Source organism: Prionailurus viverrinus, chromosome E2 (assembly GCF_022837055.1).
Source record: "Prionailurus viverrinus isolate Anna chromosome E2, UM_Priviv_1.0, whole genome shotgun sequence".
NCBI classification, from domain to species: domain Eukaryota; kingdom Metazoa; phylum Chordata; class Mammalia; order Carnivora; family Felidae; genus Prionailurus; species Prionailurus viverrinus.
The window spans coordinates 36,930,064-36,954,988 of record NC_062575.1 but is presented as its reverse complement, the minus strand read 5'-3'; the positions used below and the strand labels follow the sequence as shown (position 1 = coordinate 36,954,988).

Below are 24,925 nucleotides of genomic sequence, written 5' to 3'. Positions count from 1 at the left end.
CTGGACTTTCTTTTGGGGAGAATTCTTCTGTTTTGTCATTTTGGCTAGTTTTCCATCCCTTATGTGTTTGTTCATGTGTTTGTTCATGAAAGCTTGTTCATGTGCTGCACCTGTGAGCACTACTATATTAAAGAGGGGTCACACACTATCCAGGACTTGGCCCTTCAGGAGTTGTTTTTTGGAGAGTGTTGCTTGCTGTCTGTTTTTGTGACTTTGGTTACTTTATCTCTTTAATCGTAGTGATGTTTTGGACCCCCCATGAGATGTGCTTTGGTTTGTTCATTGAAGTTGCCCTGGAAAGGAAAACAGGCCATCAAAAAACAAACAGAAAAGAAAAACACGCAAACAAAAAAACCACAAGAAACCAGAAACACCAGGTATAAGTAAACAACAGGGTAGAAGTGGTGTTGATGGAACAACCCTTATCCCATACAAGGAATGAAATGACAGGTGAATGGAAAAAGAAAGGAAAAGAAAAGAAAAATTGACCAGAGAGAGAAACTATACAGTTAATCCAGAGAGAGAGTGAGAAAGTAAAATAAAGAAGGAGGTGGGGATAAAGAAAAGAAAACTGACCAGACAGAAAAACTGTACAGCCTAATCCTGAGATAGGAAAATAGGGGCACCTGGGTGGCTCAATTGGTTTAGCATTCAACTTTGGCTTGGGTCATGATGTCATGGTTCATGGGTTCAAGCCCTGCGTCGGGCTCTGTGCTCACAGCTCAGAGCATGGAGTCCGTTTTGGGTTCTGTGTCTCTCTCTCTCTCTCTCTCTCTCTCTCTCTCTCTCTCTGCCCTCCCCTGCTTGTGCTCTGTCTCTCTCTCTTTTTCTCTCTGTCTCTCTCAAATAAGTAAATAAATTTGAAACAATAAAACTTTTACAAAAAGAAAGGAAAATAAAGAAGGAGGTGTAGAACATGCTCACTGTTCTTCAGGCCCAGAGGAGGCGGTTGTCTCGCTCTGCTGCCTCCCATACCTCCCTGGTGCTCAGCTGGGATTAAAATCCTGATATCTTTAAGGTTCACACTCTGTGTGCTCTGGTTTCGGGAAAGTGCTGTTCCGTGCTGCCCGATATATGGTCTCTGACTGGCGAGCACAGGCAATCTTTGTCCTTTTAATGGATATATACCTTCTTCCCACAGCACTACAGGGAAGGGGTTGCTTTCTCCAACTGTGAACTGCACCTCTGAACTAGTTACCAAGCCTGAGTCAGCCTCCCCTCCTCCCCAGGTGCGTTGACAGGGCAGCCCACCCCAGTCCACAGAAAGTCCCACAGTTAAAGATTTGATCTTTCTCTGTCCCAGTCCGTGGTTTTCTCTTGTCCAGATACAGTCCTATGCTTCCCCAGCCTCTCTTTCTCTTCCCTTTGTCTCTCCACAGAAGGGGATCCCTCCCCTCTGTTCCTCTGCTGCCAGTTTTATCTCTCCCAGTTTGCAACCTATGGCCTGTCAGGTTATCCTGGTGGGTCCTTGGATGCGTTTCTGTCACTTTGCTGCCCAGAGTCTTGGAGTTCAAAGTCCTTTGGCTTCAACACTGCTGTGTTTGGGAGACAAGGAAACTTCAGATGCCCCTACTTCTCTGCCCTGTTGGCCCCCTGTTTGCCACATACTCTTTATGCATTCATCAGTTGATGGACATTTGGGGCTTTTCTATAATTTGGCTATTGTTTATAGCACTCCTATAAAAAATTGGAGTGAATGTGACCCTTCATCAGCATTTTTCTATCTTTGGATAAATACCTAGTAGTGCAATTGCTGAGTCATAGGGTAGTTCTGTTTTTAATTTTTTGAGGAACCTCCATACTGTTTTCCAGCATGGCTGCACCAGCTTGCATTCCCACTAGCAGTGCAAAAGACATCCTTTCTCCTTATCTTCACCAATATCTGTTGTTGCCTGAGTTGTTAATGTTAGCCATTCTGACAGGTGTGAGGTGGTATCTCATTGTGGTTTTGATTTGTATTTTCCTGATGAGTGATGTTGAGCATTTTTTCATGTGTCGGTTGGCCATCTGAATTTCTTCTTTGGAAAAGTTTCTATTTATGTCTTTTGCCCATTTCTTTATTGGATTATTTGTTTTCTGGGGTGTTGAGTGTGATAAGTTTTTTATAGATTTTGGATACTAAACCTTATCTGATATCATTTGCAAATATTTTCTCCCTTTCCATCAGTTGACTGTTTCCTTCACTGTGCAGAAGGCTTTTATTTTGATGAGGTCCCAATTGTTCAATTTTGCTTTTGTTTACTTTGCCTCTGGAGTCGTGATGAGTAAGAAGTTGCTACAGCCAAGGTCATAGAGATTTTTGTCTGCTTTCTCATCTAGGAGTTTGATGGCTTCCTGTCTTCTGTTTAGGTCTTTCATCCATTTTGAGTTTATTTTTGTGTATGGTGTAAGAAAGTGGTCCAGGTTCGTTCTTCTGCATGTCACTGTCCAGTTTTCCCAATACCACTTGCTGAAGAGACTGTCTTTATTCCACTGGCTATTCTTTCCTCCTTTGTCAAAGATCAATTCGCGATACGTTTGTGGGTCCATTTCTGGGTTCTCTATTCTGTCCCATTGATCATTAGAACAATTTCATTGATCAGTGTCTGTTTTTGTGCCTGTAGTGTACTATCTTGATGGTTACACCTTTGTAATATGTCTTGAAGTCTGGGAGTATGATGCTTCCAGCTTTGGTGTTTTTTCAAGATTGCTTTGGCTATTTGGGTCTTCTGTGGTTACATATAAATTTTAGGATTGTATGTTTTAGCTCTGTTTCTTCTGTGAAGAATGCTGGTGTTATTTTTTCTTTTTTTTTCTTTTTTTTTTTAAATTTTTTTTTTCAACGTTTATTTATTTTTGGGACAGAGAGAGACAGAGCATGAACGGGGGAGGGGCAGAGGGAGAGGGAGACACAGAATCGGAAACAGGCTCCAGGCTCTGAGCCATCAGCCCAGAGCCTGATGCGGGGCTCGAACTCCCGGACCGCGAGATCGTGACCTGGCTGAAGTCAGACGCTTAACCGACTGCGCCACCCAGGCGCCCCTGCTGGTGTTATTTTGATAGGGATTGCATTCAATATGTTGATTGCTTTGGGTAGTATCGACATTTTGACAATATTTGTTCTTCGTATCCAGGAGCATCAAATATTTTTTTTTTCTTTTTCTTTTTCTTTTTCTTTCTTTTTTTCTTTTTTTTTTTTTGTTTTTTGTGCGTCTCTTCAGTTTGTTTCCTAAGCTTTCTATAGTTTTCAGTGTACAGATTTTTCACCTCTTTGGTTAGATTTATTCCTAGGTATTTTATAGTTTTTGGTGCAATTTTAAATAGGATTAATTCCTTGATTTCTCTTTCTGCTGCTTCATTATTGGTGTGTAGGAATGAAACCCATTTCTGTGCATTGATTTTAAACCTGTGCCTTTGCTAAATTCATGGATCAGTTCTATCAGTTTTTTGGTGGAATCTTTTGGGTTTTCCATATAGAGTACCATGTCATCTGTGAAGCGAAATTTTGACTTCCTCTTCACCAATTTGAATGCCTTTTATTCCATTCTGTTGTCGGATTGCTGAGGCTAAGACTTCCAATACTATGTTGAATAATAGTGGTGAGAGTGGACATCCCTGTTGTGTTTCTGAGCTCTCGGGTTTTCCTCATCGAGGAGGATATTAGCAATGGGTCTTTCATATATGGCTTTTATGGTCTCGAGGCATGATCCTTCTATCCCTACTTTCTGGAGGGGTTTTATCAAGGAAGGATGCTGTATTTTGTCAAATGTATTCTCTGTATCTATTGAGAGGATCATGTGCTTCTTGTCCTTTCTTTTATTGATGTGATGTATCACATTGATTGTTTTGCAGATAGTGAACCAATCCTGTATCCCAGGTGTAAATCCCACATGGTCGTGGTGAATAATTCTTTTAATGGATTGTTGGATCCGGTTGGTAATATGTTGTGTAGGATTTTTGCATCTGTGTTCATCAGGAAAATTGGTGTGTAGTTCCCCTTTTTAGTGGGGTCTGTGTCTGGTTTTGTAATCAAGGTAACACTGGCTTCATCGAAAGAGTTTGGAAGTTTTCCTTCCATTTCTACTTTTCAAAAGAACAGGTGTTAACTCTTCTTCAAATGTTTGGTAGAATTCCCCTGGAAAGCCATCTGGCCCTGGACTCTTGTTTTTTTGGGAGATTTTTGATGACTAATTCTATTTCTTTACTGGTTATGGGCCTCTTCAAATTTTCTGTTTCTTCCTGTTTCAATTTTGATAATTTATATGTTTCTAGGAATCTGTCCATTTCTTTTATATTGCCCATTTTATTGGCATGTAATTGCTCATAATATTCTCTTATTATTGTTTGTATTTCTGCTATGTTGATTGTGGTCTCTCTTCTTTCATTCTTGATTTTATTTATTTGGTTGCTTTCCTTTCCTTTTTTTTTTTTTTTTTTTATCAAACTAGCTACGGGTTTATCAATTTTGTTATTTCTTTCAAAGAACCAGCTTCTGGTTTCATGGATCTGTTCTACTGTTTTTTTGGGTTTGGTTTTTTTGGGTTTTTTTTGTTTCGATAGCATTGATTTCTGCTCTAATCTTAATATTTCCTGTCTTTTACTGGTTTGGGGTTTTATTTGCTGTTCTTTTTCCAGCTCTTTAAGGTATAAGGTTAGGTTGTATTTCTGAGACCTTTTTTCTTCTTTAGGAACGCCTGGATTGCTACATTCTTCCCTCTTATGACTACCTTTGCTACCTCCCAGAGGTTTTGGGATATATGTTATCATCTTCATTGGCTTCCATGTACTTTTTAATTTCCTCTTTAACTTCTTGGTTAGCCCATTCATTCTTCAGTAGGATGTTCTTTAGTCTCCAAATATTTGTTATCTTTCCAAATTTTTTCTTGTGGTTGATTTCGAATTTCATAGTTTTGTGGTCTGAAAATATGCACGGTACGATCTTGATCTTTTTGTACTAGTTGAGGGCTGATTTGTGTCCCAAAATGTGATCTATTCTGGAGAACGTTCCATGTGCACTGAAGAAGAATGTGTGTTCTGCTGCTTTAGGATGAAATGTTCTGTGTATATCTGTTAAGTGCATCCGGCCCAGTGTGTCATTCAAAGCCGTTGTCTTCTTGGTGATTTTCTGTTTATATGATATATCCATTGCTGTAAGTGGGGTGTTGAAATCTCCTACAATTTTGGTATTATTATCAATGAGTTTCTTTATGTTGGTGATTCATTGATTTATATATTTGGGTGGTACCATGTTTGGAGCATAAATGTTTACCTTCTATGTTTGGAGCATAAGTGTTTACAATAGTTACATCTTCTTGGTGGACATACCCCTTAATTATGATATGATGCCCTTCTTCATCTCTTGTTCCAGTCTTTATTTTAAAATATTTATTGTCTGATATAACTGTGGCTTCTCCAGATTTCTTTTGGTGACCATTTGCATGATAGATGGTTCTCCATTTCCTTCTTTCAATCTGAAAGTGTCTTTAGGTCTTAAATAGGTCTCTTGTAAACAGCCTATAGATGGATCTTGTTTTCTTATCCTTCTGTTACCCTATAGTTTTGATTGGAATGTTTAGAGTGAGCATTGACATTTAGAGTGAGTATTGAAACATATGAATTTATTGCCATTATGTTGCCTGTAGAATTGAAATTTCTGTTCATGTTCTCTGGTCCTGTGTAGTCTTTGCTGCTTTTGGTCTTTTTGGGGTTTTTTTGCTTGTTTGTTTTGTTGTTGTTGTTGTTGTTGTTGTTGTTGTTGTTGTTTGGTATTGTGTCCCCTCGGAGAGCCCCCTTAAAGTTTCTTGCAAGGCTGGTTTAGTGGTCATGAACTCCTTTAATTTTTTTTTTTTTTTTTTGTCTGGGAAACTTTTTTCTCTCCTATTTTGAATGACAGCCTTGCTGGATAAAGATTTCTTGGCTACATATTTTTCTTATTCATCACATTGAATGTATCCTGCCACTCCTTTCTGGCCTGCCAAGTGTCTGTGGATAGGTCTGCCACAAACCTGATGTCTTCCCTTGTAGGTTAAGGACTTTTTCCTTTGCTGCTTTCATGATTCTTTCTTTGCCTGAGTATTTTGTGAATTTGACTATGAGATGTCTATTGGATGGTCAGTTTTTTTTTAATCTAATGGGAACCCTCAGTGCTTTCTGAATTGTGATCTGTGTCTTTCCCCAGGTTAGGAAAGTTTTCCACTATGATTTGCTCACATAACCCTTCTACCCCTTTTTCCTCTCTCTTCATCTTCTGGGAACTCTATGATTCTAATGTTATTCGTTTTTAATGAGTCACTGAGTTCGCTAATTAAAAAAAAATTTTTTTAGACATTTATTTGTTATTGAGAGACAGAGATAGACAGAATGTAAGCAGGGGAGGGGCAGAGAGAGAGGGAGATGCAGAATCCAAGCAGCTCCAGGCTCTGAGCTGTCAGCACAGAGCCTGACGTTGGGCTCAAACTCACAAATCGTGAGATCATGACCTGAGCTGAAGTCAGTCACTGAAATGACTGAGCCACTAGTTCTCTAATTCTTATATTGTGCTCATTTGTCTTAGGCTTTCTCTTTTTTTCTGCTTCATTATTGTCGTAAGTTTGTCCTCTATATTGCTGATTCGCTGCTCTGCTTAATCCATAGTTGCCGCTGTGACAACTATTCTTGATTGCAGTTTAGGTATCGCATTTTTAATTTCATCTGTTTACTTCTTTTATCTCTACAGAAAGGGATTCTAATCTATTTTCAACCCAGTCAGTGTTCTTATTATCGTGATTGTAAATTCTGGTTCAGACATTTTGGTTGTATCTGTGTTGATTAAGACCATGACTGTCATTTCTTCCTGGTCTTTCTTTTAGGGTGAATACCTTTGTTTCATCATTCTGAAGGAAGAAAAGGTATTAAAAAACTAAAAAAAATACAAATTAAAAAATTAAAAACAGCACAAAATATCAGATAAAGAATGCTAGAGGGGTGCCTTGGTGGCTCAGTCGGTTAAGCGTCTGACTTCAGCTCAGGTCATGATCTCGTGGTCCATGAGTTCAAGCCCCGCATTAGGCTCTGTGCTGACAGCTTGGAGCCTGGAGCCTCCTTCAGATTCTGTGTCTCCCTCTCTCTTTGACCCTCCCCAATTCATGCTCTATGTCTTAAAAATAAACATTAAAAAAAATTAAAAAAAAAAAAAGAATGCTAGATCCTAGGTGTGTTTTGGTCAGGTTGTTGAAAAAGACCTGATAGATTAGAGAAAAAAGGGAAGATAGAAAAGAAAAGGAAAGAAAATAAAAGGAAAAGGAAAAAAGACAAAAAAAGGAAAACGTTTGAAAATTTAAAAAATGGATACAATAAATTAGAATAAAATGAAATGATGTCAGTAAAATAGAATTTAAATTTCCAAAAAAGTGAAAAGTATAGTAGGAAAAATCTAAAGAAAAATATTTTTAACAAAAATAGAAATTAAAAATAGTTTTTTTTTTCTTTCTGTATTCAAGAATAAGAAAGGAAAACAAATTGAATAGATGGGCCATTGAACTGAATCAAACATGATTGTAATTATATCTGGTTTCCCACAGAAGTCAAATTGTGAAACACTTTATAGTCCATAAACTAAGCATGCAGTGAGACTTGTGGTGTTGTTCTTCAAGAGTGTGGTTGGTCTACTTGGGTGGGGCTTAGTGTAATGGCTCCATTCACCACTAGATGGCACTCCTTAGCTTACTGGGGTGGATTACTGTCCTATGTCTAGGCGTGTATGCACCATCACCCAACTACCCAGTCTCTAGTCTCAGAACTCTGTGCTCTCCCGCACCAGCATTTAAGCACCCGTACTTTGTCTCCGGCTTCTGTCCACTCCCTGCTTCTACACTGTCCATGACCAAGTTGTCAGGTTGCCAGGCTGCATCCTCCTGTGTTTTATTTCAGATGGGGCTGTGTTTCCCAACCCCTCACTTCTGTGTGACTGGGGCTTTGACCCATTTTGGCTCCCTCAAGGAGGGTTTTGCTGATCAATGCCCAGGTACAGGCCTGTCCCCAGAAACATTTGCAAGACCGTGTCCTTGCAAAGGCCCAGTGACTGCAGCTGGGCACCAGCCCGCTCCATAAAATGTTCATGCCATCGTGTAGCAGCAGTGTTTCAGGGATTATCACAAATCACAACACACATCTGGCAAGAGGCTTCACCCTTAACATCCTTGTTCCAATACCAGCAAATGTGGCCTTTTTCTGGGTTCCACTAGTACCTTTGCCTATGGGGGGGATGCTGCACTGCCTCTACCAAATGTCCTGCTAGCAGGGGAGCCACCTCTCCCTGTGTGGCCTGAGGACCCCGAGGACCTCGCAGTCTGCTCCCGAGGATTCACCCTTCCCACCAGAGCACCACAAGGTTGAGCTGTGGAGTTTTAGACTCTGAACTTCCCCTGTTTACACAGTCTTAATGTAATTTAAACTCTCTCCTTTTCCTTTCTCCTTTTTTTGTTCAGTCCCTTGCAATGTTTCCCCTATGACTTTTTCTTTTTCTCTCCAGCTGCTTTTTGGGTGGGAGTACTTTTCCTGTACTCTACTCCCCATCTCCATCTTGTCTCTGAAATAAGAATGTTCCTTGCCCTCTGTGGCTTTTCTCTCCCCCAGTTTACCTCTCCATGCTGTGTACCTGCCAAATTCTGTGGTTCAAGTTGTCCAGATTGTTGTGCTAATCCTGAAAGCAGTCTTCTAGGTATCCAAAATGGTTTAGTGTTGATCTGGCTGCATTTCAGCAATGAGCGACGCCAAGAAAAATTTTTCATTCTGTCCCGCCATTTAGGCCCCTCTCCTCATTTTTGCTTTAATTACCCTTGCGTCCTGAGACACGTCTCAGTATAATGTTGCTGTGGCTGAGGTTGGAGAGGCTTTTGTCTGTTTTCTCTTCTATGATTTTTTGGTTTCCAGTGTTACATTTCGGTCTTTCATCCATTTTGAATTTATTTTTGTGCATGGTGTAAGAAAGTGGTGCACATTCATTTTTCTGCACATCACTGTCCAGTTTTCCCAACACCATTTACTAAGGAGATAATCTTTTTTCCACTGGATACTCTTTCCTGCTTTGTTGAACATTATTTGGCCATCCATTTGTGGGTCCATTTATTGGTTTTATATTCCATTTCATTGATCTATGTCTGGTTTGTTTTTTTGTTTGTTTGTTGGTTGGTTTTTTTTTTTTTTTTCCAGTGCCATACTGTCTTGATGATTACAGCTTTGTAATACAGCTTAATATCCAGAATTGTGATGCCTCCAGCTTTGGTTTTCTTTTTCAACATTACTTTGGCTGTCTGGGGTCTTCTCTGGTTCCACACAAATTTTAGGATTGTTTCTTCTAGTTTTGTGCAGAATGCTGGTGGAGTTTTGACAGGGAATGCATTGAATATGTAGATTGCTTTGGCTAGTATAGACATCTTAACAATATTTTTCTACCAATACATGAGCACAGAATGTTTTCCCATTTTTTTGTGTCTTCCTCAATTTCTGTCATAAGCTTTTTGTAGTTTTCAGCATATAGATCTTATACTGCTCTGGTTACATTTGTTCCTAGGTATCTTATGTTTTTTGTTGCAATTATAAATTGGATCAATTCCTTGATTTCTGTTTTTGTGCTTCATTATTGGTGTATAGAAATGCAACTGATTTCTGTTCATTGATTTATATCCTGTGACTTTGATGAAATCACATATCAGTGCTAACAGATTTTTAGTGGTGTCTTTCAGTTATTCCAAGTAAAGTATCATGTCATCTGCACAGAGTGGAAGTTTGACTTCTTCTTTGCCAGTTTGGATGCCTTTTATTTCTTTTTGTTGTCTGATTACTGAGAGTAGGACTTCCAATACTGTGTTGGACAACAGTGGTGAGAGTGGTCATCACTTCATGTTACTGACTAGGGGGAGAGCTCTCAGTTTTCCCCCATTGAGGATGATATTAACTGTGGGCCTTTCATATCTGGCCTGTATAATGTTATGTTCTTTTTTCCCCTACTTTCTTGAGGGTTGTAATCAAAAAAGGATGCTGTATTTTGTCAAATGCTTTTTCTGCATCCAATGAAAGGACCTTATAGTTCTTATCCTTTCTTTTGCTAATGTGGTGTATCATGTTGATTGATTTGTGAATATTGAATCAGTTCTGCAGCCCAGGAATAAATCCCACTTGATAATGGTGAGTCATCTCTTAATGTACTCTCAAATTCAATTTACTAGTATCTTGTTGAGAATTTTTGCATCCAGGTTCATCAGGGATATTGGTCTGTAATTCCCCTTTTTAGTGGGGTCTTTGTCAGATTTTGGAATCAAGGTAATGCTGGCTTCTTAGAATGAGTTGGGAAGCTTTCCTTCCATTTCTACTTTTGGAACAGTTTGAGAAGAATAGGTAGTAACTCTTCTTTAAATGTCTGGTAGAATTCCCCTGGGAAGCCATCTGGCCCAGGACTCTTATTTGTTGGGAGATTTTTGATAACTGATTCAATTTCTTTGCTGGTCATGTTCAGTATTTGATTACTGCTATATTTTCTTGGTGAATTGATTTTTTTCATCATTATATTATATCCCTCTTTGTAGTAATTTTCTTTGCTCTGATATCTACTTTGATATTAATATAGTCACCCTTTCTTGTTGTAAAGTAATGTTTGCATGAGATTTCTTTTTTATCCTTTTACTTTCAATCTGCCTATATTGTTATATTTGAAGTGAGTGTCCAATAGACAATATATAATTGGGTCATGTTTTTAAATAAACACTGCCAATCTTTCTTTTAATTGACATATTTAGACCTTTTACATTTAATGTAATTACTGATATGTTTGGAGTTAATTCTGGCATTCTATTTTATTTGTTTTGTGTTTCTCTTGTTTTCATTTCTCTTTTCTTACCTTCGTGTGAGTTCGTGAACATTTTTTAGAATTCCATTTTGACTTATATATATTAGATTTGAATGGATCTTTGTGTATAGCTTTTAAGTGCTTGTTGTAGGTATTACACATATACAGATACAGATACATTTACATTTACAACAATGCAACTTATTGATATCACCGTTTTACCAGTTGGAGTGAAATACAGAAATCTTACCTCCCTTTATGTGATATTACCCTGTCCCATTTATAATATAAATATCCTAAGCATTTCCTCCCCATACATTTAGAACCACAATTTTACAACTTTTGCTGTAACCATCACACAGAACAAAAGCCTATTGTAGTTACACATATTTTTGCTTACCATCTTCCCTTTTCCTTTTTGATTGTTCCAAGATGGTTGATTTCTTTCCCTCTCTCTTTCTGTCATTTCCTTTCTGTTTTGAGAACTTATTTTAATCACAGTTTTAGAGTAGATCTGCTGGTGACAGAACTCTTCTTTTTCTTTTATCTGAGAATGTCTTGCCTAGATAGATAGATAGATAGATAGACAGATAGACAGACAAAATAATATATTTACTGGTATAAGATTCTGGGTTGACAGTCCTTTTCTTTCCGTGCTTAAAAACTTTTGTGCCGCATCCTTTTAGCCTTCATGGTTTCTGATAAACAAGTCACTGCTATTCAGTTAGTTTTCCTCCTATAGGTAAGGTGTTTTCTCAGGCTTCTTTCAAGACTTTTTTTTTTAAAGATTTTTTTGTTTTTAAGTAATCTCCACACCCAACATGTAGCTCAGACTCACTAACCTGAGATCAAGAATGGCAAGCTCCACTGACTGAGCCAGCCACGTGCCCCCTTTCAAGATTTTTAATTTGTATTAGTTTTCAAAACTATGGTGTGTCCTAGCATAGATATTTTTATTTTATTCTGTTTGAGTTAGCTGCTTGAATCTGTAGCTTTTGTCATTTGCTAATTAGGAAGTTTTCTGCCATAATTTCAAGTACTTTTTTTAGCCCTGCCCTTTTTCTCCTCTCCTTCAGGGAGTCCAGTGACTTGAATGTTAGATTTTTTGTTACAGTCCCATAGATCCCTGAGGCTCTTTTCATTGTTTTTGAGAGTCTTTTGTTAAGACTGGATAATTTCTATTGTTTTATCTTTTAATCTAGTTGTTTTTTCTTCTGTTTTCTCCATTCTGCCATCAATCCTGTCCATTAAGCCTTTTGCTCTGATTATTGTATTTTTCAGTTCTAAGAGGTTTGCTGAGACTGCCTGTTTCTTAGCTGAGGCTTTCTATCTTGTCATTTGTTTCACTCATATTCATAATTGCTCAATGAAGCATTTTTATCATGGCTGTTTTAAAATTTTGTCCCATAATTCTAACATCTCTTCCATTAGCATTTATTGATTATCTTTTTCATTCAGTTTGAGATCTTTCTGTTTTTAGATATGATGAGTGATTTTTTTTTATTGAGGCATGGACATCTGGGTATTATAAAACTCTGAATCTTTTTTTAACCTTTTACTTTAGCTGTATTTTATTGACACCCTTCTTGTAGGGGAAGGGGACAGGAGCATCACTCTATTATTGCCAGTTTAGAATGTATTGCCAGGTTTTTTGTTGACACCCAAGATAGAGAGTCTTCATTCCTTCTGGATCTGGGTGGGATGTATCGCTCCCCAGTTGGCTTCCACTGATACCTTCCTGGTTGGAAAGGATAGGAATGCTTCGTTACTTATTCCCAACAGGCCTCCATTTATATGATAGGGAAAGGGTGTAGCCTTAGAGCTGGGCATTAGTGAAAGACCTAACTCTCCATTGGACCTCCTATGATGACATTCCAGCAGGACGGGGAGGTTCATTTCATTACTGATGGGTAGGAGTGGAAATCTAGGCTCTCCATGTGATCCTCACAGTATGAGGAGGGGAAACTTCTTACCACCCATTGGGAATAAAAAGTCTTGGCTTCTTTCTTGGACTTCTCTGATATCACCACAGCTGAGAGGGTTGGTGATTGGGTATGGTTCCTCATTATAGACTCTGGAGTGTAGATGTCTAGGTTTCCCATTCAGCCTTTATAGGACTGGGTGGAGATAAGGACCACGGTATTTTTCTGAATGGTTATTGTCTAAAGTTTTCTGTTTTATTGGGCTTCCCTATTCCTCGTCCTTTGGCTAGAGAGAGCAGGCTTTTGTTGGGGCTTTTTTAAATGTACCTACTGACATTTCCTAGTTGTTGACTTCGTTAAGTCTGTTATATATGAGGCAAAAAGGAAACTCAAGGTGTTTACCACAGTGTTGTTCCTAAAATCCTGAGGTTCTTAGCCAGTCTGCCTTTTTCCCCCATTTTCTGAACCTTTTTATGTTTGCTTATATAATGTCCAAGGTTTTTAGTTATATTTAGTGAAAGGAATAGGGAAAGTTATGTCTGCTCCACCTTTCCATCCATGTATTTCAAAATAAGTTTCCCACTTCTTTCTATTCTTTCAGAATAGATTTCCCTATCTGGTAATAAAAGTAGTAGTCTTACTTGAGAACATTTCGTGTAAACAACTCATAGAAAATATGGATGGCAATGACATGATTAGCTTAAAACAGTGCTTCTCAAATTTAAAGTATATTCAAGAATGTAGAGGGCTTTTTAACACTGTTGGGTCCCACTCCCAGAGAGGAGTGAGAACTGGCATTTCTAACAAGTTCCCAGGGAATGCTGCTGCTCTGGGGACCACACTGCACTGCTTTGGGGATTACTGCACTGTAATCACTGCTTTAAAGAAATATTTAAATGATGACAGGTCATGACTTCTAAATGATATTAATAGCATGCGCAGTTGCTTTAAGTAAAAAAAAAAAAAAGAAATTATAATAAGTAAAATAAGCCAGGTATTTGATCTAAAATACTTAAAGGTTGGTATTTATAAGATGACAGTGTCACATTTTTAATGAAATTGGGGTCTTCCCACTTTTTAGCACTATTGTATATGACATTTGAGAGGCCAAAAGGGTACAGATTTTACACAAAGAGAAGAGTATAGCAAAGAAATGAGAGGTGTGGTGATCATTTGTTCTTTGAGCATAAAATAATGCCAATTTTATTGGACCCTAAGCAAAGAGCATTTGAATGGTTGTATTAAACTCCTATTAAACTCTGGTAAGTGTATGACGTGCAAGATCTTTTTTAAAGCTCAGAGTTGATATCAGAAAAGTTCTGTTAAATTGATCTGAACTAATGATGCCCAATCTGGTTATTACTGAGTACATGTCATCATAATACACCTTCCTCTAAAGTTCATCTTTTTTTTTTTTCTTGAGTTAGTGAATATAAATGATACTGGGATTAAAACTACTCCCACCAACAGTATGACCATTTGTCTAGATCAAGGTGAACTTAGAAATATTTTTCCCAGAAGATCACTAACCATAAAAAAGAAAAATTAAAATAGTGAAATGTCAGATTAAAGTCTCTTAGACATTATTTTTCTCATGGAAGTTGTTATAAGTGATAATAAAGAAACTTGCTTGTGAATATTCATTAGATAATGGTTATTTTGTAGCCATATACACCAGAATTATACAGTATTTCCTTTTTCCTTTTAGCTCTGTTGGCTTAGCAAAAGCAGCTCTAGAAGCAATTAATGGATTCAACCTCTTTGGCAACCAGGTAAAAAGAAACAAAAAACAAAAACAGCAATATCAACAATAAATTTTGATTATTTTGTTGAATAGTATGATTAATTAATGTGGCCATTCATTTACCCAGTCATTCCTTATGATCAAAGAATGTCTGGAATTTATGTAGTTGCTCATGGTTGAACAACCTTTCCTTTGAATTTGATTTGCCAGTTAAATTTTAAATTTAATTTTCTAACTAAAAAACATTGCTTAATTTAAAAATATCTTTTGATAAAGAATTGTCATTTTCTTTGTTCAATAAGTTTTCTCTCATATCTCTTGTTGAACTTTCACATTTTTATTTCTCTTTCTTTTTTTAAGTAAGTTCTACGTCCAGCATGGGGCTTGAACTCAAGACCCCGAGATCAAGAGTCTGATACTGTACCAACTGAGTCAGCCAGACACCCCCAGTTTTCACATTTAAAAATATTCTTGACATTATAAATCATAGATTTTCCATGTCAGTTCCCATGTTAATTTCAACTTAATGTGTATCAATATATATCATGGATAAGGGAGTTTGTGTAATGTGTGCAACCAAAGAATTGGAAACTTTGATCCTAGCTTAACCTTCAGCTGGCTGTAATTTTATGTCAATATCTCATTTTCTTTGGGATAAAAAGGAAACCCTGAGGGTTATCTTAAATTTTCATAAGATGTTTAACTAGTTTCTGCACCTAATCAAGTGACCATGGACTGAGTTGTCAAATGGAAGGAAATAATATGTAGGAATACAGGTTGCTTTTCTGGGTCAAGGAGTAAACTAAATTTCATTAGCAATTTTTGTAGATTTCTAAGATGGGAGGGTAAAGGAAGTTTCCAATTGATACTATAATTAACCTTAAGCTTAATTAACCCTAGCATTAAAATGCTAAGTCAGTGAACATACATTTTAGGAAGTTATCGCAAAATGTGACATGGTTTTTGTTATAGCAGTTACAATACTGTTCACCTCAAGTCTTTAATTTAAGAAAGTTTCAAGTTGGAGTATGGTAGCACAACTGCCTTTCTGCCCCTTCCTATATATGCAGTCTCTTTTCTTCTCACTCCCATTTCCTCTGGAGGATGGACTCTGATTATATCCAGTCCATGAAGAATGAAGAATGAGCACAGACATGAAAGGATTGGGAAAAGGAGACCAACACCCCATTCTGGGTTCCCAAGAGGTGACTCTAAATCACCCACTCCCATACTCTTCTTCCTCTCTCAAGACTTCTGGCTGGAGAAATGGAGGGATCAGAGATCATGGGTACTTAGCAGTGTGTGAGCCTACTGAAAATCATGAGTATTAATATTATGCCTCTCCTGGAGATTCTTGGTTCCCCTGGCACTGTAGGATCCCTTGCCTTGTACCAACATGTCTGTCTCTCTGGAAGAGTCAACATACTCAAGAAAATCCCACTATATATATATACGTGTGTGTGTGTGTGTGTATTGAAAAGTGTGTGTATATATATATATATATATATATATATATATACACATGTGAATTTATGTGTGTAAATATAAATATGTAGAGAATACATATATAGAGAGATAGGTGGATAAATAGGGGTAGATAGGAAGGAAGGAAGGGGAGAGCAGTATGGCATAAAGGAATGACATTGTTTTCAGAGTCAGGAAATAGGATCACTGTGTGCTCTGTACTCCCACCTGTGAGCTCTGTAACTTTGGCTAGTTATTTATCTATGTCTCATCTTCCTCATCTAAAAAGATAGAGAAAATGATACTAGGACCTAACTCAGAAGGTTTTTATGCAATTAAAAAACTTAATTAGCATAATGCTTGGCAAAGATTAAACCCTCAATAAGTGTTAATCTCTTGTTATTATTAATGAATTACTGGTAATACTGGTAATCCTAAAGAAAGGAAATGAAGAGAAGGACTGAAAAACCTCTAGAGAGTATCTCAAGGGGACTGAGAAGAGTCATGGACTAAACAAGTAGTGTTAAAGTCTGGAAAGATGCAGGTCTTGCTCTTCTTTCTGTTCTCTATGGCCTACCAAATAGTGGCTGAGCTGTGTGTCTAGGTTGGATGTTAAGAAGTAGTGATCAGCTCTTTTTTGCAGTTGTGCCATCTCCTTTGATGTACCTGAGTTGTAGCATATGTTACTTCTGTATCTACTATGTATACCTCCTCCACCTACTTAGATACCCACATCCCTATCTCTAATACCCCATGTCTCAGAGCTCTGCCTTCAGGCTGCTTTTCCCAGGAAGCTTTAATAGATTGCTTAGCCATAATTCTAAAAGCACTGAATTGCTTTTTTATGCATTCTGATTTTGAGTTATAAATATACTGCTGGTATTGTTACCCAGCCATAATTTCTCAATCTTGGCTGCACATTGAAATTATTTGAGGAGCTTAAAAACAATGGTGATGCCTGGGCTCTACCCCTAGAAATTCTGATTGAATTGGTCTGGGGGAAGCATTGGTTTTGAGGTTTTCCTGTACTGCCCAGGAATTCTAATGTGCAGCCAAAAATGAGAATAACTGTTCTAAGCAGAGTTCATTCTTGATCTTGTTTAGCTCATGTATGTTTACAGCAGAGCCATGCACCAAATGTTCACTGACTTGAGTATTTCTTGATTATTTCAAATGGGCAAATAATATCTTATTCCTGTAGCCACATAGATGTTACCTATTCCAAGTAAAATCCCTCTCCATCTTCCATTTTTTTGGATAGTATCAGAGAGAATCCTAGTTTTACAAATTCCCACCACTACACCAATTAAATTAGAGAGGTACCTGCTAAAGAGTAACACATTTAAAAGTGCATGCGATCTTTTTAGTGTTTAATGATCTTATAATATTGCTTCGTGTACTTTAAAGAGCTGTGATCTAATTAAAAGTCAGTGGTTAGAAAAATAACTAATATAACAAAAAAAATGTTTTTATTCAAGTGAAAACGCTAAGAAACCTCTTCAAGACTTGAGGGATTTCAGGTCACATGTATATTCTCAGTTATTTCTAACAACCATTGATACAGTGTTTTGGAAGACCTGATCATGTGTCTTTAATTCAGAGCTTTCAAAAAATGCTTTTCCCATTGGTGGCAACTTAGAGAGTCATTGATCTTTGGAGTTGGAAGGGCCCTTCTCTCTGAGTGATCAGAGTTGAGATGGCTTTTCACAGGTTATGAAACAGAGAGGCAAACCAAGGAATTAAACCAAAGACACTTGGTAATGAATCTGGAATATCAGATATTAGTACAGGAAACCTTGGATCTTGAATGCTTTCCACCTGTAGAAGTGACAGCTGTGCTTTTTCTTGGAAAACTCTTAAGGCACTTAAGAGTCAAAAAGTTCTTAATTTTTTTAATTAAATTAAATTTTGTATTGAGAGAATTAATATAAAACATTAATTTCAGGTGTGTGACATAAGGATTAGATATTTGTACATGTTACAAAATGATCACCACATTAAAGTCTAGTTTAACATCCATCAACACACATAGTTACAATTTTTTTTTCTTGTGGTGGGAACTTTTAAGATCTATTCCCTTAGTAATACTCAAATATACAATACAGTGTTATTAATTAGAGTCACCGTGCTGTATATCACATTCCCATATTTATTTCATAACTGAGAGTTTATACCTTTTGACCACACCGTTTTCTTCTTAATTATTGAAGTTTTGAAGGAAGTATCCACTTATCAAACAATGTGAAAGCCCTGCCTTTAACCCTTAGTGTACTTTGGTGTAAGAGATAACATGGATGTTAACTTTTATTTTGATGGGAAATTATTAGGTGGAATAAGCTTTTAGCTTTCATTATGATTATCATCTTTCTACTTCTTTTCTTTTTTTTTTTGATATCAGACTAGCTTTATTATTCAAGAAAAAACCCATTATTTAAATATTCACTCTGAAACTATTTTCAAAACTTATTTTCCTTTGCGAAAGAATATCTAAGAAGAAAATATGATAAAATGGCCCAGTTTATTTACTGATCAGTTTAAAATAAAGGCTAATTTGTAACATTTAGAAGCATAACTCATATAACCCTAAATATAAGAATTATATGTTTCATCATAGTTTCAATATATATTCCATAAAAATATAGTGACAATATGTAGAAAAATTATTAGAAATATTTAAATAAATCATACTTTATACTCAGGAAATGTCATAGACATTGTTAGCAACAGTGTTCTGATTCCTGAGTCTAAGTCTCAGCTCTGCTCTTCCGAAACCCTGAAAATTAACACTCAGGCTCATCTTTCCCTGTAGTTTGAAATTTCCTTCAACAGTATGTGAGTAGGATTTTCAGTAGAGAAAAGAAGCCTGGCTTGTGGGAGGGGCTACTGGAGGTTCCTGTTGGGTCAGTATATAAAAGTTGGCACCTGGGTGGTTCAGTTGGTTAAGCATCAGACTCTTGATTTTGGCTCAGGTCATGATCTTATGGGCTGACAGTGGGGAGCCTGCTTAGGATTCTTTCTCTCCCTCTCTCTCTGCCCCTTCCCTGTTAGTACTTTCTCTTTCCCTCTCAAAATAAATAAATAAACATTTAAAAAAAAGTTAGGGGCTTCTGGGTGGCTCAGTCAGTTAAGTGTCCAACTCTTAATCTTGGCTCAGGTCATGATCTCTTGGTTTGTGAAATTGAATCCCTGCTTGGGATTCTCTCTCTCTGTGCCTCCTCTGCTTGTTCTCACTCTGTCTTTCTGTCTCTCAAAATAAATAAGTAAACTTTAAATTAAAAAAATATTTTAAAAACGTTGGCTATTTACACACCCATGCCACCCACAGCCATGGTGCAGAGGGGTAATGCCCACGAGCAAATATCCTTTCTGTAAGAATGCCACTAGCCAGGATCTGCCACAAAACTAGAGGGCAGTCTGATGCTGAACTAGGGAAGAATGTGGTGTGATTAGAGTGGTGTGGTTTTGTTTTCAGAAGAATAGAAAAGATATCATGTATAGTAGATATATTGACCAGTTTCACTGTTTAATTCTTTGCTGCTAGATAAGGGCAGCAAGCCCATTAACTCAGGTTCAGAGAAGTGATTAATGGGGAAAAGAAAGGCTCAGACAATCCTTCAAATCATTTCACTTTGAGTTGAGACTAAAGAGATCATCAGTGTCTTATGGTCATAGATATCACCCTTGGTACCATCCCAGAAATGTTTGTTGTGGTCATGGAGCCTTGAGAACACGTCTCAGTACAGCTCTTACCCATCACTAAAGCTCAAGTCCCCATGACAGTAGTCAGGTTGACTAAAATTCTAGTGTATTATTTACTAGGACACAATTGCAGAAACTCAATTTGGGGATTAAAGTTTAACTATCTGTCTTAAAATATGTCCTTCAGCTGAAGTTGGGATGTTATGGCAGAGATGTAATGATTTCAGGAAATGGAAGGTGAAAATAAAATATCCAAAGCTAATCAGATATTTTGCAGTGACATATGCATAATAAACATCCTTTCAGATTTGTGTCTTTAGTTGGAGAAATCAAGATACTGACAGATGCACTGAGGCCAGACTCTAAAAGGTGATGACTAGAGAGATTGCTCATATTATGAAAAGTGTTGAAAGTAATGGAGACATATGTAGCTTCCTTTGAAGTTTATGGTCCTAAAATTAACATGTCTGATAATTTAAAGTAGGTGATAATTAATTCCATATGTATGTTCTCCTTGATGGCTTTTTTATAAAGTTGTTTCTGAATAGGAATAGCAGCCCATGGCCTTGGATGAATTTTATTCTCCTGTAAATCTGGGTTATATATCTAAAGCATGTTATATTTTTTAAGAAGTTAGCTAAACAGTATAGTTAACCAACCCTTGATCTCAGTGTTTAAATATGGTAACATTATGAGATTATTTTTCCTTTTGTGCATATTTCTTAGAGGCTGGCAGAGGAAGAGACCTCAACCAATACTTTGAAATTAGATAAATAAGCCATTTATTTGTGCCCATAAAATAGAAGTTTCCTCTTTATATTAATCAAAGAGGGACAGGAATTGCCAGATTTGTCATTTCACTTTATTACTTAAAAAGATTGCCCTACTTAGACTGCATCTTTTAAAAATTCAGTTCAAGGCAGACTGATTTGGCATACAACTAACTTTATTAATTATCAGCCTAAGGGTAAACTGTAAGTCCTATTTTCTATACTCACAGATTCCCAACATCACATGCCCATTTATTTCTCTATTTTGTTCTAACCACCCTACTAGCTTCCTTTTCCCCAAAATTCATATCCTAGTTTACCTTCTCCATTAAGTGTCCCAGGTTCCCTATTGTTTTTCTCCTGTTGACTTAAGTTTATTGTCATTAGTATTCTTTCATCTAAGCCAATCATTTGGTATATAGTTTTGTACTGCCATGTGCAGTCTTTTTGTTTTGCTTAATATTTATCTTATTTAGGAATATGTCACCTGGGTCAGTTACTTGAGAGATCAAGTTCTCTCTTGTTTATTTTCCTCAAAGGAGAGAGTACTTACTCTGACAATGGCAGCTACTGCATCAAACGTTGTGAACTCAGTTTTGTGGGTGGAGATGAGAAGCTGAGACTTTAAAATCATAGAAAGGACAGTTTAGCATTAATCTCATTGTTGAGAGTGAGCTTTACTCATTCATTTTTTATTTATTAATTTATCAGAGTTAAGAGAGATTTAATAAATGATACCATGAATGAAAAATTATTCTATTTTTAGAGATAATATTCACGTATGAACAGGTTAACAGGAAAAATATACATATAATGAATCTGATATTTTGATGTAGAGTGTAGTAGTACTAGATTTTGAGTCCGTCTAGGTGATTGATTTGAAATATTTCAGTTTCAGGGTGAATACATCTTTGAGGCTGGTGTAAATTTGGATGAGATTTAGAGGGTAATATTAAAGTATCATGAAAGTTATAGAGTTCTCTTCTTCCTTTCCCCATGTATTTTTCTGAGTATTGTCTTATTATGGAAGCAGTCTCTGTATACCAATTTCTTTCCCTGCATTTTCTTTTTTTAACACTCATTATTGATTTAATACCTTTTTAAATTTCCCCCTTTGCTTCTTGGTGTTTTTTTTTTCCAGTAGATTCATGCTAATCAGGATACAAATAAGGTCCACACCTTGTATTTTGTTATGTCTTTTAATTTTATGTCACAAAATGTGATTTGTCTTTGTAAATGTTCCATGCACACATGAGAAAAAATGGGTATTTTGCTGTTGTTCGGTAGAATGTCCTATTAGGTCAAGATAGTTGAATGTTTTGTTTAATATCTACTGTTTTTTCACAGAATTTCTTTCTATTTGTTCTATCAATTGCTAAGAGATTGTTATTAAATTCTCTAACTTACAATTGTGGATTTGTCTATTTCTCCTTTCAGGTCTATCAGTTTTCATCATTTATTTGGATGCTCTGTTTTTTTGGTACATAAAAATTTAGTATTGATTCATCTTCTTGATAAATTGACCCATTATCATTTTGAAAATATTTAGCTCCCCAATAAAATAAAAAAGCCATATTTGCTTATGACGATTCTCTTGAATATGAAAAGTGCTAATAGTAAATTAAAAAATTTTTTTTCATGTTTTATTTATTTTTTAATTAATTAATTTTTTTTTAGATGTTTTTATTTATTTTTGAGACAGAGAGAAACAGAGCGTGAGCAGGGGAGGGGCAGAGAGAGAGGGAGACACAGAATCTGAAGCAGGCTCCAGGCTCCGAGCTGTCAGCACAGAGCCCCACGTGGGGCTCGAGCTCACAAACCGTGAGATCATGACCTGAGCCAAAGTCAGATGCTCAACTGACTGAGCCACCCAGGCGCCCCAATGTTTTATTTATTTTTAAGACAGAGAGAGACAGAGCATGAGTGGGGATGGGGCAGAGAGAGAGAGGGAGACACAGAATCTGAAGCAGGCTCCAGGTTCCAAGCTGTCAGCACAGAGCCCCATGTGGGGCTCGAGCTCACGAACTGTGAGATCATGACCTGAGCTGAAGTCGGATGCTCAACAGACTGAGCCACCCGGGCGCCCCAGTAATTTATTTTTAACTTGGTTATTAAACCAATTGCCATTTTTTGGTTACCTATTTTTCTGTTAAAGTTTTTGGTTCTTACTTGAAAGATACATTTTAATGTGGGAAATTGTGTAACTCATGTTAAGACATGAGCTTTTACGTCAAAGACCTGATTTTTGAACCCTTCCTCTGTTAAACTAGGAGTCAGCATCCTCTTCATTAAAAGGAGCATAATAATATCTACATATTGGGGATTAAGTGAGATAATCCATGTGAAGAACAGTGCTTGACATTATAAATATTAGCTAGCATTATGTGGCATTATTATTATTAGAGATGCTCCTATCCTTTATACTGTAATCAAATAGTTTTTTATGTCTCTAATTATAGATTATATCTAACTTTGTTTAGTTAGATCATATAATCAATGTTCTTTTTAGGACTGTATAATTCAGATTTCATGAATTCTGATTAGTTCTTGCCTTATTCCTTATCAAAAATGCTAGCTAAACAATTTTTATCTTTATTAAAATAAATATCCTTAATTGATTAGTTATCTTGTAATCACTATGTTTTGATTTATAAGAAAACTAAGGAGAAATATGGAAAATGTAAAAATAATATTTATTTTTATATAAAATTGATATGTTTATTGCAAAAAATTTGGGAAATACTGAAAATATTAAAACAAAATTAAATCTTCTGTAAGGTCACTCTAAAATGCAACAAATGTTAGAATTTTTGTGAAATTTCTTGCAGTCAAAATGTCCATCATTCTAAAAGTTCTTTTTTCTTGATTTAGGAAATGTGTTTTTCTCTCTTGTTCCAGGGATGTTCTTGGTCGGTTATATTTGTGGATCTTGATGCTCACAATCGCAATAGGCAAACTTTGTGTTCACTGTTACCCAGAGAATCAAGATCTCATGTGAGATATTATTATTTTTTCTAAATGTTTATTTATTTATTTTGAGGGGGGAGGGGCAGAGAGAGAGGGAAAGAGAGAGAATCCCAAGCAGGCTCCATGCTCAGTGAGGAGCTTGATGCATGGCTTGATCTCATGATTGTGAGATCATGACCTGAGATGATATCAGGAGTTGGTTGCTTAACCAACTGAGTCACCCAAACGCCGTAAGATATTGTCATAATAAATTAACATGAACTACCATTTATGATTGCTTCCCCCAAGAAAATGCTTAAAATGTTAGAGGTTGCGAGAGGAAGTGAGGAGATTAAATGTTGCCCCTCACTCTGCTGTCCTGTGGAAGTTTAGTTTAGGAAGTGAACAGAGCTGTGGACAAAGCTATTTTGTCCTTGAGTCTTTGTAGAACTATAGAAAACTAGACCTATTTTGGAGGGGGAGGAGGAGAGGGTAGCAACATTATACCCAAATGAATTTTTTGGTCATAGAATATTAGAAAAATGTTTTTCATGATTTATATTTCTTTTGAATAAAATTACCTGCTTTGTTTCTTTTCAATCATGTGATTCATCTTTAAACTTTTATATGCCTATAGTACCTGATTATAGATTTTTCTAGGGTTTTTTTTGGCTCTGTTCTTAGAAAACATCCCAAATAAAATAATGTGATTATGTAAAAAGAACTATTTCATAGAAGTAATATAAGATTATGATAAAAAAAAGAACCCACAAATAAAAATATAATAATGTGACATCCACTCATTTTACCACTTAGTTATACTTTTAGGGTGACAACATTTGGGTCTGTATGTTTGCACATAATTTTATGTACATATGTAATATTTTTATTTTATAAAACTGGAAGAATATTATTTATAATGCTCGATAACCTAGTTCTATGAATGGGCATATTTCCACATCTATAAACATTTCTACAATATAAATTTTAATGACTGCTAATTTACTCAGCTAATTGTGGGACATTCAGATTGTTTTCTGTTTTCACCATTATAAACCAATGTTATGATAGACTAAGTTATAATTACTAATTATCGGTGTTAAATTTTTACACACTTCCTTAGAGTTTGAGTCCAGTCAAATCTTGAAAATACTCCTTATTAATGGATAAATTTTTATCTTCTCTGTAAGGTTTGCTAATTCATGTCTTTATTGTCAGTTATGTAACCTGATTGACTTTTTCATCTCCCTGATTCTCACTGGGCTGTGTTGATCATATCATTGCAGGCACTTACATTACCTTCTTTTTCCTGTTGCCCCCAGAACACAGATGCTGCCCTACTACCTTGCATCAGTTATCCTGCATTTGCCCTGGATGATGAAGCTTTGTTTAGCCAGACACTTGATAAAGTAGTTAGAAAATTAAAAGGAAAATATGGATTTAAGCGTTTCTTGAGAGATGGTTATAGAACATCATTGGAAGATCCCAACCGACGCTACTACAAACCAGCTGAAATTAAGGTATCAAAAAATATTTCATACCATAACAGAGTGGTCAAAAGCACTGATTCAGGAAACAG

At 36.5% G+C, this 24,925-nt stretch overlaps 1 protein-coding gene across 18 annotated transcripts in view; it reads left to right on the top strand.

Moving 5' to 3' along the window:
- Nucleotides 1-24,925, top strand: part of PHKB (phosphorylase kinase regulatory subunit beta) — a 262,064-nt gene that overhangs the window by 130,251 nt on the left and 106,888 nt on the right. For 13 of the 18 annotated variants that reach the window (XR_007147237.1, XM_047834565.1, XM_047834568.1 and 10 more), the window contains 3 exons: nt 14,432-14,495; nt 23,272-23,394; nt 24,669-24,866. Coding sequence is in view for 17 of the 18 variants with exons in the window: in XM_047834565.1 (XP_047690521.1) it covers nt 14,432-14,495; nt 23,272-23,394; nt 24,669-24,866 (385 nt within the window). In the remaining variant the exon portion in view is untranslated. Of the gene's footprint in view, nt 1-243; nt 378-14,431; nt 14,496-23,271; nt 23,395-24,668; nt 24,867-24,925 lie in introns of those variants that run through there. The other 5 variants (XM_047834570.1, XM_047834577.1, XM_047834564.1 and 2 more) reach the window with 3 other exon arrangements.